This window comes from Podarcis raffonei, chromosome 16 (assembly GCF_027172205.1).
Source record: "Podarcis raffonei isolate rPodRaf1 chromosome 16, rPodRaf1.pri, whole genome shotgun sequence".
In the NCBI taxonomy this organism is placed as follows: domain Eukaryota; kingdom Metazoa; phylum Chordata; class Lepidosauria; order Squamata; family Lacertidae; genus Podarcis; species Podarcis raffonei.
In genome coordinates, this window is record NC_070617.1 from 40,291,250 (window position 1) to 40,312,147 (window position 20,898).

General features: G+C 45.6%; 1 protein-coding gene across 13 annotated transcripts in view; it reads right to left on the reverse strand.

Annotated features, from left to right (window-relative positions):
* Nucleotides 1-20,898, reverse strand: part of NCOR2 (nuclear receptor corepressor 2) — a 359,439-nt gene that overhangs the window by 256,898 nt on the left and 81,643 nt on the right. For all 13 annotated transcript variants that reach the window (XM_053369224.1, XM_053369223.1, XM_053369214.1 and 10 more), the window contains exon 2: nt 12,953-13,195. In XM_053369224.1, the coding sequence (XP_053225199.1) occupies nt 12,953-13,057 (105 nt within the window). In that variant the 5' untranslated portion in view covers nt 13,058-13,195. The remainder of the gene's footprint in view (nt 1-12,952; nt 13,196-20,898) is intronic.

The window sequence follows — 20,898 nt, forward strand, 5'->3', positions numbered from 1 at the left end:
TTTAAAATACTTTTCTTTTGTCTCCCCCGCCCTTCTCTCTCTCTCTCTCTCTCTCTCTCTCTCTCTCTCTCTTGCTTTCTTTCCACCAAGTAACTGTAAAATATATATTATTACTTGACAGCCCCAAAAGCTCAGCTTTGATATTTCCTGCCATTTCTGTCTTCATGGGAAGCTCCCGGCTGGAACCAGACCACCAGTGTGCCAGCCTGGCTTGCCTTTTCCCTGTTGCTTATCCTAATGCCACCACAATAAAATATTGTTTGTAGCAGAGCAGAGGGCCATGCTGAGTCCAGCCAAAAGGAGGAGAAAGACGACATGGTGATATCTGTAGAAGAACCAATTGAGTCAATCCTGAAAGTAGTACAAGAGATAAACAAATCTGGCAAGCTAGCAGGTCTTAAGATTAATAAAGATAAAACCAATCTCTTGGATAAAAATATGAATGCTGAGAGTAAAAATAAATTACAAGATGTGTCTGGATTAAAGACTGAAAGGAAGGCTAAGTATTTAAGTGTAAATCATATAGATCTGTATAAAGATAATTATTTAAAATTATTTATTTATATATAAATAAAAATTAAGCAGTTTGTATTTTTTCTAAATAAATAAATAAAACACATGCTGCCTGGAGAGGAATTGTAAACAGTAAGGTCAGAAGAAAAATGGACAGAGAAAAGCACAAATGGTGATAATTACATTTTTAACAGTGACCATTCATGAATACACCATGCTAATAAAACAACCAGTACTGGTAAGCTATTAGCATATGTAATGTGATGAAAATCCATTGTGCTGATTCAATCCGCAAGGGATAGCATTTGAACCTCCTGATTAATTATCATTCAGCAGTTTTCAAGTCTCTCTTTGAAGCTCCTCTCTGCTACTTTGGCCACTGTAAGGTCAGTTGCTGAGGGCCTGAGAAGCTGAATTGTTCCCCAACTTGTTTTTCAATATTGCCATTTCTGATACCAATTTTGTATCCAATTATTGACTTGCGCTGAGACTGGACTGTTTCTCCTATGTAGAATACAGAAGGTCACTGTCAGCACTTTCAGAAAATGAGCAGGTAAATGAACCTCTGACGATGTAGATGACATTATTAGGTCCCATAAAAGCGTTGCCATGACATGGGGAACAAAGTTGGCATCTGGATCTGCTAATGTGACCTGCTAGTTAAATAGCTGTTTTAGGTTGGGGTGGGGAGCAGGACTGTGTCAAAGCAAACACAGGGCCCTGTGAAAGAGAAGCATCCTTGTCTAGGATGGGCTGTAGGTAACTGAGGATATCTTTCCATGGCTTTAGTGTCTGTGGTTGTAAATCACTTTGAATCATTTCTGTGAGTAAAATGACCAATAAATATTAATAACAAAAATGACAAGAACTGGGAGCTGTAAGTGACAACAGGTCCCTTTTTATTCACGTTAATAAATTAAAAAATGAATAAAGGGCAAAACTACCATATTGACTGAAACACCCTGTCAAAAAACTGGGGTCGTCCAATACACGGGTGGTGGCATGGGGGGGGCAGCACGCCTGCCAGCCAGCTGGTTGGCGGGAGCGCAACTTCCCCTGATTCAGGAAACGATCTAGGGAGTGTTTCCTGCCCACAGCTGCCTTGGGGGGAGAAGCTCAACAACTTTGGGCCATCTCCCCTCATTTTCTTAAAACTGAGTCCCATAAATGGAGGCGCCTTATAGATGGAAAAGTACGGTATTTCCACAAATTTAGCACAGGTCTCTTTGTGATATGGGTGCCAACCAATAAGTAGCACCCACACCAAACCTCCACAGCAAACTTGAATAACTCATCTTTTCCCTGACTTTGTGGCTAACATTAAAATCTCAACTGACTCACTTCCCTCTCCCAACCATTTCTGCTTACCCCTCTCATTGAAAACCTGTGCACACACCCTAAGAATAAAGGGGGGGAAGTAATACCCTTCAAGCACTATTTTCTTCAGGGAGAGATAAGTCTACTGTTGCAGGAAGCCACATGGAGTCCTGCCTGGGTGTCCTGCATGGACAGCAAAGGCAGGAGACTGAGCAAGATCAAGACTCATGGTTTTTTGGTTTTAAAAAAATCAACAAAGGTAAAGCAGCACTAAAAAGAAGAAGAAATTAAGGAAAGTCCCAACTCTCTGAGTTCTGGCAAGAAGAACTCAACTTCCCAAAAAGCAACTGCCATCTTTAGAATAAAACCACAGCAACTGCAACAACATAGATGTAAACTTGTCTGCCAGAACTTCCTTTGTGCCCCACATAGTTATTAGTTGCAGCCTTACACTTGTTTCCTGCCTTCATTTCAAGGAGTTCGGGGGCAGCCTAGGAGACTCGCATCCACACCTCAGGCAGACCTCCTGCCTGCTTCACTTCAATGATGTTAAATGGACTATTCAGACCAGCCAACCTGTTGCCCTCCACGTTTCAGGCTACAACGCCCATCTTTCCTAAATACTGGTAAAGCTGGCTGAGACTGAAGAGAGTTGTAGTCCAAAACATCTGGAACAAAACAGGTTGGAAAAGGTTGGTTCAGGTCACAGCACACAGACAGGCCCCTGCAGCCAATTGGAAGCCGCACCTTGGCTTCCAAACATTTGAAAGTTGAACAGACTTCCAGAATGGATTCCTTTCGACTTCCAAGGTACGACTGTATCTGAAAATCAGGTGCTGGGGGGCAACTGGAGGGCTCTCCTTCCTGTACAGCCAGCTTGTAGACTTCCATAGCTGCAAAGAGTTGTAGCTCAGTGGGAGAGCATCTGCACTGCAAGCAGGAGGTCCCAGTCTCTATCCCTGGCATCTCCATGTAAGGCTAGGAAGATGGAGAGCTGCTGCCAGTCAGTGTAGACAAAACTGAGCTAGATGGACCAACGTTCTGATTCCGTATAAGGCAGCTTCCTGTGTTCCCGGAGCCAACAGTGTGACGCGGCAGCTAAAAAAGCCAATGCAATTCTGGGCTGCATCAATAGGAGTATAGCATCTAGATCAAGGGAAGTAATAGTGCCACTGTATTCTGCTCTGGTCAGACCTCACCTGGAGTATTGTGTCCAGTTCTGGGCACCACAGTTCAAGGACACTGACAAACTGGAACGTGTCCAGAGGAGGGCAACCAAAATGGTCAAAGGCCTGGAAACGATGCCTTATGAGTAACGGCTAAGGGAGCTGGGCATGTTTAGCCTGGAGAAAAGGAGGTTAAGGGGTGATATGATAGCCATGTTCAAATATATAAAAGGATGTCACATAGAGGAGGGAGAAAGGTTGTTTTCTGCTGCTCCAGAGAAGCGGACACGGAGCAATGGTTCCAAACTACAAGAAAGAAGATTCCACCTAAACATTAGGAAGAACTTCCTGACAGTAAGAGCTGTTCGACAGTGGAATTTGCTGCCAAGGAGTGTGGTGGAGTCTCCTTCTTTGGAGGTCTTTAAGCAGAGGCTTGACAACCATATGTCAGGAGTGCTCTGATGGTGTTTCCTGCTTGGCAGGGGGTTGGACTCGATGGCCCTTGTGGTCTCTTCCAACTCTATGATTCTATGATTCTATGATTCACTTTAGGAAGCTGGTTGCGGGACTGGGTGGAACTCTGACCTGCCCCTGCAGGCCTCTTCTTACATTCACAGAAAAAAACCTGGGTGTGGGTGGGTGGGTGTAAAGCTCATTGCATGTGACTGATAGAGGAATGTGCAGGATTACAGGGTGGAGAGGAGAACTGACCAATGACTGACCATTGAACTTTCATGTGCAGGTCAAGGATGGTCAACAGAGGCTCCAAAGACATCTGGAGTACCGTATAAACAAAACCTGTGCACTATGCTTCCACAGCTCATTGCACACACTGCTCTTCTCCTTCCATGACAACCACATCTTTGACATATGCACGGTAATCTCCACACATATTATAATTCAACAGATTAGCACCTGGAACTCTGTCGTAATAGGCTACACAAAATGCACAGTAGTGTAAACATGTCTGTAAGACACATTTTGATCTAAAGAAAATTCTGATGGGAGTTATTATTACTTATTTAGCCCAAAACATGTGGAGGGCTCCAGCTTGGCAAAGGAATCAGTGTATCATATGTTATGGAAATTACAGGGGGGGCACATCTTTAAAGTTAAATATTACAAATATTATGCCTGAATATATCCTTCCAACTTGAGAGCTCAGGGAAGTCACCTAGCTTTAAAAATAATATAAAATCATCTCCTTTCCCAGTTCCCCCATTCCAAAGCTATTTTCCCCTTGCAAAAGGACTCCAGGAAGTTCTCAGAGGTGACAATTGCTGGGCTCATTGTTAGCCAAAGGAAGCCAAATCTCATCACCTGACTCCCTCAGGCTCCAGACATGCAAAGGAATTTCTATTGTACTTTTGGGTGGTGGGTACTTAAGACATATTTGTCTATGCTCATCTTATACCAGAGTCTTGCCCTGCCATGTCTGCTTATGCTAATCTTGTACCAAGGACTTGTCCGGACATGTTTGCCAAGGTTAACCCCTCCCCTTCGAACTGTATTCTGGGATGTGATGGGAAAGTTTTAAAAGTCTTTGTCTCCCCATCCTCGGGGTTCAAAATTTGCTCTTTGAACCTATTTTGCAATAAACTTTGGTCTACAGCTATTTGCTCCGGTTGGCTGGACTCCTTCCTTTATTCTGCAGGGACCCGTGGGTTCTGCCCGACGAGCTGGGTGACTGAGCAGCCTCGCACCTAGATTTTTCCCCCTAACACATAAAAGAAACAAGAATTATTAAAATAGGAATCCACACAGCTACACTAAAAATGTGCAACATCTGGAATCCTTCTAAATCAAACCTTAGGTAAAGGGGCCCCTGACCACTGGGACCAGTCGTGACCGACTCTGGGGTTGTGGAGCTCATCTCGCTTTATTGGCCAAGGGAGCCGGCATACAGCTTCCGGGTCATGTGGCCAGCATGACTAAGCTGTTTCTGGCGAAACAGAGCAGCGCATGGAAACACTGTTTACCTTCCCACTGGAGCGGTACCTATTTATCTGCTTGCACTTTGACGTGCTTTCAAACTGCTAGGTTGGCAGGAGCAGGGACCGAGCAACGGGAGCTCACCCCGTTGCAGGGATTCAAACTGCTGACCTTCTGATCAGCAAGTCCTAGGCTCTGTGGTTTAACCCACAGTGCCACCCGCGTCCCTAAATCAAACCTTACATCCATCACTAATGAGGGTCAGGCCAATTTTTATTTTCCCAGTGTGGAAGACATTTCTGGGAGCAAGCCAGAGGCAGACGGCTACACAAAATCACCAAGGCTTGTCCCTGTTTTTCATTTTTTTAAATTCATATTACTCAGTCAAAATAAATTAAAAAATTAAAAAATTGTCCAGTAGCACCTTAGAGACCAACTAAGTTTGTTTTGGGTATAAGCTTTCGTGTGCATGCACACTTCTTCAGATATCATTTCGACTGTGTCAGACCAACATGGCTACCTACCTGAATCTAGAATCATTTTTACTCAGTTTTTAAAATTGGTATTTTCAGCATTTTTAAAAAAGAAGGGGTTATCTTCCATTCTTTGCCACATCCCAAGAGAGATTTCTGGGAAATCCTTCTGCCCTAAACAACCTCAGGTGAGCTGGACTCATTTGAATACAATAATTAAATTGCCTTTTCTGGAAAAAAAGAGAATGGGGAAGAACAGGAAAGAAAAGTGGGATAGTACCTATTTTAGTATTTTTCTATCTCTCAGGAGTGTTATCATTTTCACCGCATTGTCCAGCATAAAAGCCGGTGTGTCAACCTAGAGATCCTAACACCTGTGTGTTAGGATGCAGGAGAACATAGCTAAATGGTGGCCTCCCATGCTGTGCCCACAGGAGGCCCCTGGTTCAAACCCCAGCCTCTCCAGATTAAAAAATATACAGTGGTACCTCGGCTTACGAACTTAATTCGTTCCGGAGGTCCGTTCTTAACTCTGAACTGTTCTTAACCTGGGGCACACTTTCATTAAAGGGGCCTCCAGCTGCCACCGCGACGCTAGCACGCGATTTCTATTCTCATCCTGGGGCAAAGTTCTCAACCCAAGGTAACTCTTCCGAGTTTGCGGAGTTTGTAAAATTTAAATCAAATCCACCCTGTGATGCATATCTACAAGGAGTGTCACCAACATGAAAAGTCTGGAAAGCTCTGCCCTAGAGCACTGTATGTATAAAATTTGTCTTCCTCATCTATCAGTTGGTCCAGGTCAATACACCTGTTACCATTCAGTTTTTCCCATATTACCATCTTTTTTCCAATTATTGAAGTAGGATTTCCCCAGAGAGTAAGTTTTAGCGTGTGAAAATGGATCACATTTATTTTTATTAGCCAATATATTCCATATCTTTCTAACTGACTTAATTGTTCCAAGAGTTGCTGGAACTTTCAAATATTTTGATCCTAATACTGTCCACCCAATCAAAGGCATTATATATGTATATCCTAAGGTTGCACAATTTTGGAGATTAAGACCATCAGCAGGTCTCCAATGTCTGATACTTGTCAATAAACAAGTAATAAATAATAAATAAATCCACCTTCCTTAATGTGTAATTTGCAAATTGTGGCAGCATGCGGGGGAGGGAATGTCTTTCCCATTACCTGTTACCTGGTTCTTGACTTTTCTTCAACTGGAGAGGCCAGGGATTGAACTATAAGACCTTCAGCATGCAAAAGGATGCCCCAGACCACTGAATTCTAGTCCCCTGGGGGAAACACTGAAAGTGCAGCAGTAAATGTGTTTGCCAAATAAGACCATCTGCAGCTGTTCAATTTCCCTGCTTCTTCCTCCTAATCAGTGGGAAAGCCATTTGCAATGGAAAAGTTCAGTACTGCAGCAGCCGAGCAATAGGATCCGCCACAAACAAATAGGTACAAAGCCAACATTGCTCTCTGTGAATCATTTATAGCAGCACAGAGTAAATGGAGCTGCAGCACACCAGTGCGTACCTGTATGCTACAAAGAGCCAAAGACTATAGTATCATCACAAGGAAATAGACATTAAAACAGTGGAGACATATTTAGGTCCACTTAGGAGAAATCCTCCATCCTTGGCAAACAGATGTTCCCTATTAAGGCAGCAAGGGGAAGCTCAGTCCCAAGAGGGCCTGTTTTACACGTAGAAGGTCCCGGGTTCAAACCTTGGCATCTCTGAGTAGGGCTGAGAGAGACCCCTGGCTGAGAGAGCCACTGCCAGTCACTACAGGCAAAAGCTGAGAGAGATGGAGCAATGGTCTGACATGGCAGAAGGCAACAAACTGTGTTCCTAAGGAACTAGAAAATCTAGTGGTAGGAACACAACACCTCTTGTCTCTGCACTGCCATGGTGGCTTGCCAACTCTTTGTCCAAATGGCAGTACTAGTGGGGATCAAGTGACCCTCATCAGCCAATGGAGTCCCACCTGTAACTATCAATCGTCTGATAGTTCTGGCCCAGTTTCTCAGTCCGCTGGCTGCACTCCAGAGCCCGAACCCAGACCATCACCATAAGCTAGCTGGTCCAACTAAAACTCCCACATTGCTTCCAAAAACATTCAAGGGTTTTGCTCGGCCTTTGCGGAAAGCAAGTTCCAGGAAAGAGCCACAACTTTCAAGGATAACTATCCATGTCCGTTTACTGATCTGTTAATAATATTATTATTATTAAGTATTGCTCAGCGCTTGTTATCAAGCAGCTACAACAGGCTACATCTCACCAGCATTCCAAAAATGATTGCCACCAGCAATGTTTTTGCCTGATTGTTTTTGCCTGGCTGAAATGTGTCCTCGAACTCTTGCCTGCCTGGATTAGGGAGTGAGAAATACAATACTTCTTCATGCAACAAACACTGGAATTCGCTCCCAAGAGGCAATGATGGCCACCAACTTCGAAGGCTTTAGAAGAGAATTAGACAAACTCATGGAGAGAGAGCTATCAATGGCTACTAACCATGACGGCCCCTGCTCTGTTGGAGGCAGCAATGTTTATGAATACCAGGAAACCACAAGTGGGGAGAGTGTTCTTGGGCTCATGTCCTGCTTGCTGGTTTTCCGCAGACACCTGGTTGGCCTCAATGAGAACAGAATATTGGACTAGATAGATGGGCCACTGGCTGTTTCATGTCGTTAGAGAGGGATGTGTGAATGTGCATAAACTGGGCTACAATATAAACGTAAATTGTGCATCTGTTGCTGCACCCTCTTTTTCTTCTGGCCCCACCCATCACCAGCATATGGCCCCCCAAATGTGTTCTTGGTCTGGAAAGGGTTCCTTAGCCCTGTCTTATGCAGTTAATAGCTACAGGAACCCTACCAAAAAACAGAGAATTCTCTGCATTTAAATTTCTCTAAGAAGATAAAAAGGAGGCTATTGATCAAGCAGGTTGCCCTAACTCACAGCCGCCTGACCCAGCTTTTTTCAAACAAGAGTTGCAGATTCCAGACAAAATAAGGGATCTGGCACTCCTTTGTAATCAAATATGTTGTTTCAGATAAGGGTCAGCAGTGTAAACCAGGTTGAATTACTCATTTGGCTCTTATCTGCATGGATGCAACAACAGGCTTGAGAAACAACAGCATCTTCATTGTTCCAATGACCTTGTCCTTGTCATCAATCTGCAAAGCTGCTGGTTGCTGGGGGGGGAGTGTATGTGTTAATCTCTTTCAGGTAGCGGCTAAATCAAGACACAGCTCCTGCTTATGGGGCATGCTGATTTCCAAGGTTACTGCCACTACAAAGAAGAAATGTGAACAGTGCTTGGAGGGGGGGTAGAATCATAGAATCATAGAGTTGGAAGAGACCACAAGGGCCATCGAGTCCAACCCCCTGCCAAGCAGGAAACACCATCAGAGCACTCCTGACATATGGTTGTCAAGCCTCTGCTTAAAGACCTCCAAAGGAGGAGACTCCACCACACTCCTTGGCAGCAAATTCCACTGTCAAACAGCTCTTACTGTCAGGAAGTTCTTCCTAATGTTTAGGTGGAATCTTCTTTCCTGCAGTTTGGATCCATTGCTCCGTGTCCACTTCTCTGGAGCAGCAGAAAACAACCTTTCTCCCTCCTCTATGTGACATCCTTTTATATATTTGAACATGGCTATCATATCACCCCTTAACCTCCTTTTCTCCAGGCTAAACATGCCCAGCTCCCTTAGCCGTTCCTCATAAAGGCATCGTTTCCAGGCCTTTGACCATTTTGGTTGCCCTCCTCTGGACACGTTCCAGTTTGTCAGTGTCCTTCTTGAACTGTGGCGCCCAGACTTCCTAGCACAAAATCAAGAATTTCTGCATCGCAGGACACTGTTCTGGTTTCCTTCAAGAATAATGTGGCTGGCAATCCAGGAGTCTGCTTGCAAGCCTTTGCAATTAAAATTCTGTTTTTACTCACTTGGACAAATAAGCGGAGCAAACTCACTGCAGCATATTGGCTGCAGAGGGAAAGACTCCTTGCCTCCATACAGGATGAAAATAGAACAGTGAAAATGTTATTATTTATTAAATTTATATATCACTCTTCATCCAAAGATTACAGAGCAGTTTACAGCATAAAAATACAAAATGAAAACACAAAATACGTATCACAGTAAGAACAACAAAAAACCAATAGCCCCCTCCCACAAACACATTTAAAAGACCATAGATTGTTTAATTAGCCAAAGGTTTGGTTATAGAGTAGGGTTTCCCAAACTTGGGTCTCCAGCTGTTGTTGGACTACAACTCCCATCATCCCTAGCTAGTAAGACCAGTAGTCAGGGATGATAGGAACTGTAGTCCAAAAACAGCTGGAGACCCAAGTTTTGGAAGCCCTGTATAGAAGGACATTTCCACCTGGCATCTCAAGATATGCAGTGAAGGTGCCAGGCAATCCTCCTTGGGGACAGCATTCCACAAACAGGGAGCCACCACAGAAAAGGCCCGTTCTCATGTTGCCTTGCCACCCTCTGGACTTCTCATGGAAGAGATACACAAAGAAGATGATTGCAGGGTCCCAGTCAGTTCATATGGGGAGAGGCAGACATGAACTTCCTTGTCACGCTATCTCCAGGTAAGGTCTGGAGGATGGTGAAGAGAGAGCAGGGCCTTTTCTGCAGTAGCTCCCTATCTATACGGAGCACTCCCCTTAGGGATGCCATCTTGGTACCAACTCTGTCAACATTTTCATGCCAAGCAAATATGTAGGGTAGGGGGTCCTTCACTAAAATCCACAAAACTAGAGTCCATGCCCCACCTCTCCCCATAGTCTAACTCAACAGCGTGGAGGGTTATAAATAATAAACAAACAAACAAACAACAGTAGATTGGAAAAAGTTTCTGACTCCCAACTGTTTATAACACCAGCAACAAGAATGGCCTCCAGTGACCTGAACTTTTCCCACCCCCAACCTCGGGGTCCTCATCCTCTGATCCTGAAATTGCCCCCTGGTGCCACAGGGCCTATGACACTTGGCTCAAGAGTGGTGAGAGTGGCCACCCTTTCCTCCCTTGTGTGCAGAAACTAGGTAAAAAAATCAACATTCCTTCATCCGACCACTTTTGCCTCTGGCCCCACCCCCCACTGACATGCGGCCCCCAGAAAGCTGCCCAGAAGGGAAGGTGGCCCTTGGAATGAAAGGGGTTCCCTAACCTTGGTATAGGAGTTTCCTAAGGACTGGCACCTCAGCAGACCCTCAAGCCATGCCTTCCAGCCATCACCACCGCCCAGTTCCTCCCAACATCTTCTCCTCTGCCCTAGGAAACCACACACAGACTCAGAAAGCCGTGACATGTGGCCGTCAAGGTCAAGACTGGCAGGAAGTGATACGTTTGCATGCCAGGAACAGCCCCATGATTCACCAGGTGATGCAAGAAAAGAAAAGAAAAGAAAAGAAAAGAGAAAAGAAGGCTGAGCTAGAAGAGGAAAACGTTCTCCAATTCAACCACATTTCCCCTCCTTGCCCAACAAGCTCGCTTCTTGGTGGTGGTGTTGTTTTAGCCCAACTGTGAGCTCAAAATCGAACACAAATTACTATGTTTGCCAAGGGTAAGGCTGGGAGCGGGCAAAATAATGGTGCCATGTCAATATCAAAAAATGTTTAGAAACATTGGCTAGAGTCGTGGCTGGGGTCAGAACTATGTCACACATTCAGAGAAGAGAAGGAGATGCGGCCCAAGGTGGCGTTGAGCATAGAATTCAGACCTTATAAAAACAAAAACAAGTAAAACGATATGTTTCTAGACCTAGTGATGGAGAAGACATGTTTGAAAGGGCAGTAAAACCTCTCAAGCAACAATGGAGGGGGGGGTCTTCTCAACTTGTGTGCTTTACGTAAATCACAGGATCCAGCTTCTCCTGTTTATGAATTTCTGATATGCTAGTGCAAAATTGTGATAGATGTGCTATTTAAAAATACAACACACCTGCAGACCTGAGTTTAATCTGCAGCAACCATCTTTGCCAATCCAAAAGCTACTGCCAGAAGGTTGGGGTGAGCCTCTTCTTCAGCCACCTCCTAGCAGGCAGTCATTTCGGACTGGTTCTCCCCTGTTCAGAAGGAAGCTAAAGGCTGAACTGCGCTGGCTGAGGAAGGATTACTTTGAAGACATTAAGTTAATCTGCAGATTGGATTTTCTTGGAGAAAACAAAATGGTGTTGATCCAGGTAAAGCAAATCACAACCAGTGGAACAAGTTTGGTTGCAACCAGTTTAAGCTCGCTGTTTTTAATGGGTGCTCAGGGTTGACCAGAAAAAATACTCTCTGTTTTCCCCACTTCTCTGACCACAGGTAGTAAAGGGGCATTTCAGCTATTATTGCAGCGGTCGGGAAAGGAAGGGTTGAAAACAGGAGGAGACGCTAGCAGCATCTGTGGCAGGTGCATTCTTCTAGGGAGCTGGTGCCTACTGTTTTTATTTCTCATAAATTCAGTGGGAATTACTATATATTGGGGAGAGTGGTGGGTAGAGCCAGAAGCAAAAGTGGGTGCAGCTACAAAAGAAAAGTTTACATTTGTACAGTAGGCTAGTTCTTACACACACACACCTCTCTCAATCCTCTAGGCAGAAAAGCACGAATTCAGACATTATTAGCATTCAAGGGCTACTTTCCAGCCAGGATGCGATGCATATAGGATGCGAGGCAGGATCAGTAAAGAATAAGCCATAGGAAGCGTTTCAGGAACCAGATGGAGAGGCCAGCAGGGCTCCAGAGCCTGAGGTTCTCCAACCCTGATCTATAAGATGATGCAATGTCATTTCCACATGACGTCTGGAAAATAAAAATGGTGGCCAGCTGCAGGACAACTTTCACACGTGGTCACATGTTGAGCACTGTCATCTCAGCCTTTGTGAAAAGCCAGTTAAGATGGATTGAAGTGAAGATGCTTGAACATGGCGTGCCTCTTTTCTTCCCCAAAAAGTCACTGGGTCCCACTTCACAAGCTCAGCTGGCACCACAAGTTGGCATGCCTGGGTATGTTCTGAGGGGCCCACACTCAAGAAGGAGACTCACTGACAGCAGCCCCCTGGACCAACTGTAGATATACACACGTAGGAAGGGGGCAGCATGGAGGGTGTCATGCCCAAGGAATGGGCTGTGACTCTGTGGCAGAGCACCTGCTTTGCATGTCAAAGGTCCCAAGTTCAATCCCCAGCATCTCCAGGTATTATTATTATTGCTTATTCAACTTATATTCCACCCTTTAGCCAAAGATCCCAGGACAGTGTACAACATTAAGAACATAACTTACGCAGCACAATAATAAAAACAGTAGAGCTGGGAAAGATTCCTGTCCAATATACGGTAGAGTGGCTGCCAGTCAGTTACATGAGTTACTGAGTTACATGGAGCAATGGTTTGACTCGGCATAAATGCAACCTCCTAAGAGCCCTCTGTAAGCTGGGGCCAGCACTGTCAGACACACCCAGGCTCCAAACCCCTCACCACCATACAATTCACCTTGTTGATTAAACAGAGGAGAAGAGAGAGCGCCACACACTCACCACATGCTGTTGACTTATGGCTACCGGGTAGGACATGGCATGAGGAGGATAACGGGGTTCACTCCCTCGCCACGTCTGCGCCACAGGTTGGGTAGATCCAGACATTGTGGAAGAAGTCCAGAGGGCTCTCACTTTTTCTTGTGTAGATATATAGAGAGAGATCCCCAGAATCTGTGATGCGAAGCACTAAAGAATCCTAGATTTCCTCCTCATTACGCACGTGTTGGACGACTCATGCTGCGACTGCAAGGTAAACAAGAGGAGGAGAGAGAGAGAGAGAGAGAGAGAGAGAGAGAGAGAGAGAGAGTGTTAGAGCACAGTCAAAACCACTTTGGGAAGACGCCACAGCTTTGTGGCCATGTGTATGTTTTGCATGCATAAGGTCCAGGTTTCAATTCCCAGAATCCGCAGGCAGAGTTCAGAAAGACTCCTGCCTGAAACGCTAAAAAGCTGTGGCCAAACAACACAAACACTGATCTAAAGGGTATAGTTTCCTAGTTTCAATTGACCCAAGCAAACCTGAGAAGAATTCAAGCCAAAGAAAAGGCTGTATCCAGCTACGTTCTATCAGAGCAGAGCCATTATGAACACGAACCCTTCGTTTCCTCCACTTCAACGGGTCTACTCCAAGAAGAACTGAATTGGAGACACTCTCAACTTCTAGCTCTTCTTATCACTCGATAGTCACTCCACCGCTTGCCAACCTCTGTTATCTTACCCAGGTATATATTATTTAACTTTACTACAATGTTAAACCAACAGGCAATGAATTCTTTACTTGTAGAACACTCTTGCCAGATAAGCCCGCCCTGAAGAAAGGCTTGAAGGCAGCAAGCTCTCTCTCCCCAGCTACTGCCCCCCCAGCCAACAGGAAGTTCAGCCGCCATCTTGATTAGAAGCCAATGGCAGACTGATCCTCCACCAGAAATTTGTATGATCCTCTTTTAAACCCAGACACCACCGGATTGCACTGTCAGTCATCTCTCTTTTTTATTTTAAAAAGTTAAGAGAAAATAACTAATTCTTTTATCCCTTCCATATAGGGGATGCCTGCCCAGTCCCTGATTTTGGTTGCCCTCTTGCAGTCCATTGTTACTGAACAGATAAAGATGCAGGAATGTGAAATGTCCGAACTCTGCTTTTGCTTCCCTGCACCCAAGTGGCGACCACCCTGATATATGCACAAATAAAGCAGAGTTTTACAACCTGCTGGCTTTTTATGGACACTTACAACCTATTTTGCTTGGAGATGGTCGCGCGCTTCGCTTTGTCAGGTTTTCTATTAAAAGTAACGAATGTCTCCATGCGCGCCCTTGACTGCCAGCTGTTTAAAGAGGCATTAAGCTTGGTTCCTGGCATTAAATCTTAATTATACAAAGCATAAATTGCCCACCGCTGCCTGCAGGGCAGATGGGAAAGCTGCTACCACTCAGCTGCTGCCCATCTTCTCGGAAGCACACAACTTTTCAAGCAAACAGCCTAGTTCAAGAGCACAATTTTATTTAAGGTTTTTTGCTTTCCTTTTTGCAAACCTTGCAGCAGAACCAAGGGGCAGACCTCCCCACCACAAACAAGGCTGCTTCCTTTTTACTTTCTCCTGATCTCTGTTGAAGCTGAGAAAAACAAGCCAAACAGACATCGATTTCAACTGAAAGTGGAATGTGTGCACATACAGAAGCATTGAGAAAGAGGAAGAAGGATGTGTTTCCCCCCCCCAACCCCTCCTCAGCCTACAAAATCAGTCTGCGCTGATAAAGCATCCCCTCTTGACCACAAAAACGGACACCAGCGGGGCTGCAGTTCCATGCCTGCTTACATGCATGTCGGCTGAGGGATAAAACAACTGCCAAATCAAGATGCTACACACATTGGCTACCTCAAGGCTGGGTGACTGCAACATGCCCTATGTGGGGCTGCTCCTGACGCTGGTCTCGGGGGTGCAGACAGTGCAGAATGTAGCTTGTGGAGACCCAACACAGGACACCTTGCCGGTGGGATTTGCACTAGCTGCCAATCCGCCACTGGGCCATACTCAAGTGTTGGTACTAAGAAAAAAGGCCCTATACACCTCAGGACCAGGTTACCTGAGAGACCGCAACATCCCTCATATACCCTATAAGTCACTGTAGTCTGTGCAAGAGATTTTCTTTCAAGTTGCAAAGGTATCAGAAACCCTCTTGACAATAATTCAGAGCACAGCTTTTAGTGTGGACACTGCCCGTTCTGTGGCACACCATTCCTGCCCAGAAAGGACAGGCACCCACTATTTGCTCTTTCCAGAAACAAGCAAGGGTTTCTTGTTTCAACAAGCCAGGCTGGGACTGTGAGATACAGAGGAAGCTTTCAAGCTTCGGAGCAGAAAGTTATCATGGTGGTGCAGAACAAGAACTGCCTCTGCAATGGGCAGGCAGTAAGAAGCTTCTGCACTGGCCAGGACAGATATAAACGAAGCAGCCTGGTTTTCTACACCTTTGACTGCTCAAGAATTACAAGATTCCTCACAGGTCCAAATTCCATATTCAGAATCTCCACAGGCTAGTAGCTGAACATTACTTCCATGCTGGTGGTGGGATGGCATCCTTCACTGACCAGAGGGCAGCAGGCTAGCTTGGGTGGTACACAGCAGGGCAGGTTGGGACTCGAGGGGAAACGTGGCAGGCTGCCATCGTGGGCCGTAGCCAATATTAGCCCTACTCAGAGTAGACCCCACTGAAATTAATGGACATGGCTAACTGAGGCCCAGTAATTTAGTGTGTCTACTTTGAGTAGGACTAGTATTGGCTACAGCCCCCCCCCCCTGCCCCTGCCACTTAGACAGCTGCCTCATTCTGCCCAAGGGTAGGACGGTTCTGCCCCCAGAGTTACCTAGACTCCAAACAAATTTAGAAGTACAGGTCCAACTATTTCTTTTTCTCAAAAAGCACCATGCAAACAGAGAAAGGGAGGGGGAGGGACCAGCAAAAGAAGGCCCCCTAATCCTTCATAAAAATCACACTGCGTGAGAAAGTAAGTAATGGCAGACAAGCTGGATTTAGGGAAGGATGTCCGTCATCACAACTATTTCCCTGGAACACAACTGGTATGGCTGAACTGAGCTTTCTTTAGATGGAGGTCAAGGCCAGCTTAAAAAATAAAACACACAAACATAACTGCAATGTAAACCAGTGTCCACATATGTGAAACACAGGAGAGAAAATAAAACTGTAAGCACATGATGAGTTTACCATACAGGGAAGATAAATATCCATGCTTACCAACTGATCTGCATTCTTCACATAGATTTAAACAACAACACAATAGCCACCTTCATTTCACCAATAATCGTAATAATCCTCCATTTGCAGGTCCCTTGTGCTTGCATATTAGGATAAACGATGCTTTTCTAATTTCCCTTCAATTTTAAGCACCCGTGGGGGGGTATTCTCTCACTGAAATGTGATGCTCATTTGATCCCCCCCCCCCCACATCACCTTCCTAACACAGAGAAGTATTTCTGGCAGAAACTATCTCTGATGTCTTTGGAATGTCACGGAAGCCGCCTGCTAGAAATTCCTTTGTTGAACATAATTGCTTGGATCACAAAACAATATTTTTAATGATTGAACATCCTGAATAAAAGCTGCAAAATACGTGCCTTGATTGCTTTGAACTCTGCTGCATCACTACACAGCTTTTGTTGTGTTCCTCCATTTCGAAGAACATCAACCAAACCAAAGAAAAAGCCCCCACATGTTTTAAATTCAGGATGTTCTTCCCCCCAAAATCACCACCCCTTTTCCATTTTGTTTTGCACTACTGGTATGGTTTGGGAAAGCAAATGCTATATCCATAATGGGTCCAGGGCATTCTTGCAAACACTTCCATAAAATTTAGGAGCCCAAAAACTTTTTGAAATAGCCCACCACTGTAACCCGGTATGCTCAGCATCGTACACTGAGAATCAAGGAAGGAGGCAGGTGGTGAACACAATTTTTCTGAAGCTTCCCAAGCTAATTGCCTAGAGCAGTTTTAAAAATTATCCCTGACCACTGGTCCTGCTAGCTAGGGCTGATGGGAGTTGTAGTCCAACAACAGCTGAAGACCCAAGTTTGAGAAACATTGACCAAGAGGCAAATCCTACATGCTGCAGATGAACAGGTAAATGACTGCTTGCTTGCTTTTTTGAGTATCGCCCAGGAATACAATATGGCAAAGTTTTCTTTACTTTTTTTTTAATCCAACGCGTTCTTGGAATATGGAGCAAAATTGTTTTCTCCTGCTCTGGTGGTAGGACCCCAACCAACGGGTTCGTGTTACAACAAAGGAGATTCTAACTAAACACCCAGAAAAACTTTCTGACAGTAAGAGCTGTTGGACAGTGGAACAGACTCTCCTGAGAGAGGTGGTGGACTCTCCTTCCTTGGAGGTTTTTAAGCAGAGGCTGGATGACCACTTGTCATGTATGATCTAGTTAAGGTTCCTTCACTGCAGGAGGTTGGGTCCTTCCAACCATACGATTCTAACATTCTATAAAAATACTGGTTTCAATATATGTCTCTATGACTCTTGCTGCTGGTCCTTGGACAACAAAAATTCTCACAATAATCATCACAAAAGCGCTAAAAGGTAAGTCTTTGGTGTTATCTACTACAGAAATGAGTGTGCGTTGCTTTCTTTTTGCAATGGAAAGGCAGGAGAGGAATGCTTACAATAAAATATGCAAACCAACATCACCACCACAACCCCTTTACTTGTTTACCCATCTCTATCCCACCTTTGCACAAATGCCTCAAGGCAGCTAACAAAACCCATTTCAAGTCAAACACAGTAGGGAAGGAATAAAACAGGAACGATCTCTGCATTCACCTGCAACTATGGTTTATTGTAACATGCAAACTGGGCCAATATACACCCGCAACACATATGTTTTTCAATCATTTCTACTTCCTGCTTCCACTGTTCAAAACTCCCATTGTTCTAGGGTGCATTTTGCGACAGGGAATTTCATTAGCGCAAGTAGTTTCTGAGCTCTGGGAGCAGTACTGTGCCTAAGATTTCAGATTAAAACTGCAAAGTGGAAGGCAAGGAGGACCTTTTTCGGCATTCCCACTTCCAGCTACTTTGTGAAGACTGGAGAAGAGACCCTCTTAAGAGGGGTGGGCAGGAGAAGGACTAGACCCTGTGAAAAATGAACGTAATATTATAGCTGCAGTTCATTCATTTTCAGCTTTGTATTCTTGTCATAGAAAGTGTGCCTAGACATTCTGCTGTTGCACCCATAACCTAGGTTTAAGTTGCCATTTAGCCCCTAGCTTTGCTATCTCAGTTTCTAACATTGCCTGCTTCTCTTTCGGGGACACAAACCCATGCAGGACTAAGACAAATGCCTTCCCTGCCACCTCACCATCCCACACTCCGCCCCCCAGTCTGTCTGCCTGCCACAAAAAAGTGCATGGCTCTGGGCAAGGTCTGCTTTCCCCCTTTTCAATGCCTTCACCACTTACCGTATTTTTCGTCCTATAGGGCGCACCGGCCCATAGGACGCACCTCGGTTTGGGGGGGGGAATGAATAAAAAAAAATTATTCCCCCCCCCCAGCCACGGCTGCCGCCCCAAGCCTTGCGCACACCTGCCCGAAGCACGGGGCACCCTCCGGAGGGCTCCGCATGCTTTGGGCTGCAGGCTGCCGCCCCAAGTCTTGCGCGCCCGGCGGGACCTCCCGCCGGGCGCGCAAGGCTTGCGGACACTCGCCCGAAGCACGCAGAGCCCTCCGGAGGGCTCCCCGTGCTTCGGGCGGCAGGCTGCCGCCCCAAGCCTCACACGCTCCGTGGGACCCCCTGCCGGGCGCGCAAGGCTTGCGAACACTCGCCCGAAGCACGGGGAGCCCTCCGGAGGGCTCCCCGTGCTTCGGGCGACAGGCTGCCGCCCCAAGCCTCACGCGCTCCGCGGGACCTCCCGCCGGGCACGCAAGGCTTGCGGATAGCTTCCTGAAGCCTGGAGAGCGAGAGGGGTTGGTGCACACCGATGCCTCTCGCTCTCCAGGCTTCAGCGAAAGCCTGCATTCGCCCCATAGGACGCACACACATTTCCCCTTCATTTTTGGAGGGGGAAAAGTGTGTCCTATGGGGCGAAAAATACGGTAACTGTCAGCCCTTGTCCAAGTGAAGCATCTTTATTAGTTCCTATAATTAGAGGAGTCCTCATCTTCAGAGAGAGAGAAAGACACTTTCCCAACATGACTCACAGCAGCCCTCAATTACTGAGGAGGATGCAAGCAAAATAGAAGAGGAGAGAGAGAAGACATCTTGATTCTGAGAGCTGTTATTGTATCTGGGAGGCTTGAGAGTCAAAAGAGGGAGGTGGAGTGCTTCCATTTAAAAACAACATGCAAAACACAGGGTCATATAGATGACTTACTGAGTACGTTTTAGGTTAAAGTCACTTCTCATTTAGAAGTAAAAGTCAAAAGGAAAGGTCAACCAAGCAGCAAACAGGACATTAAAATCCAAAACATGACTTTAAAAAATTTTGTGTGTGTATTTATTGCCCAAAGTCATTTTGTTGCCAACTTTCAATCTTCCATATACCTTGAAATTGCTTTTTTAGGTTGGAGGAAAAGGGGCAGGAGAGCATGTAAGACAGACAGTCAGTAAAAAAAATTTTAAAGTGAGTTTTTTACTCACTCTTACACTATAAAAGTACAGTGGTAAAATCAGTGAAAACAATGTGCAATCAGAGGAAATGGGTGGGCCCTGTAAAATCATGGACATCAAAGAACCATTCTCTTCTTCACAGAGCACTCTACGTTACTTTGATTCAGGTCTGGTGAAGGATCACTTCACCCATAAGTCTCAAGCAGGAGTAGTACTCAAGAGGACATGCTGGTACAATTAGCTAGTGACTGGGTCCATGGTCCATCTAAAAGACATGGAATCCAAACTGCTCTGGAAGTATGCCACATGGCAGGTCCAGTGGCCAAGGATGGTGGGAGCTGGGGTACTGCAACATCTGGAAGGTACCAGTTTGGGAAAGGCTGGAACCAGACCAACAAAGTGGACATAATGAACAAAAACCCTGCCTCCCAAAGTCTGTGTTCCTCACTACCACTGTCACTCCTTTTTCTTAGCTACCAGGCATTGCCCTCCACCAAATAAATAAATTTGCACACTCAATCCCAAAAACTGCTGGTTGTGAGCAACTGTGGCCCTGCCTAGAGCATCAGAAGTGGAGACTTTAGGAGCCATCAGGTTGCAGAAAGCAGAAGCAGCAGACAGGTCATTACTTTTGTGTCATGAGCCTTCTTTTCCCCTCCCAAACTGACTCAGCTGTTCATTTCCCCTCCGGCTGCATCAGCAGCTACTCTGCAACCAAGGCAGCAAAAACAGCACCTAAGAGCAATGGCAGAGCTGACGGGGGAGAGATTGCAGAAGGCAGGGGTACAAAATTTGAGATTAGGTGACGAAATATTTAAGCTAAGAGGGCTTGGCCCCTGCACAAATTTATGGGCTTACTAGAAATCGTGTGCATTCCAGACACATTATAGGTCAAGTGGGAGGGGAAACAGTCTTTAAGCAAGCACATTATGAAGATTTCCAGCAGCAGCAGCAGCAGCAGCAGCAGCAGCAAATCACATGTCTGTGGTCTTAATTCTATTTGAGATGCAACTAGGGAGGGAGAAGGTGGCTCACCCAATCATGTTTTTGCAGCCCAAGGGCTAAATGTAGCCCTCTATCTGGTCAGTCAAGGATTCTTCCAGGTGACACCTCCTTCCTTGTTGTCCAGGCCACGCCCATCACTGAAAGTGCTTGAGTCTTTTAGTCTGGCTGAAATGTATCCTTGAACTGACAAGGGTTCTAGGTGACAAGGCTTCACTTTTCCATTTAGCCTCTCCCCTCCACTGATGACGAAAGCCAGCCTCAGGCTCTCCACTATGCAGGAGGGTCAGGCACCCTTGCTCCCCCCTCCAAA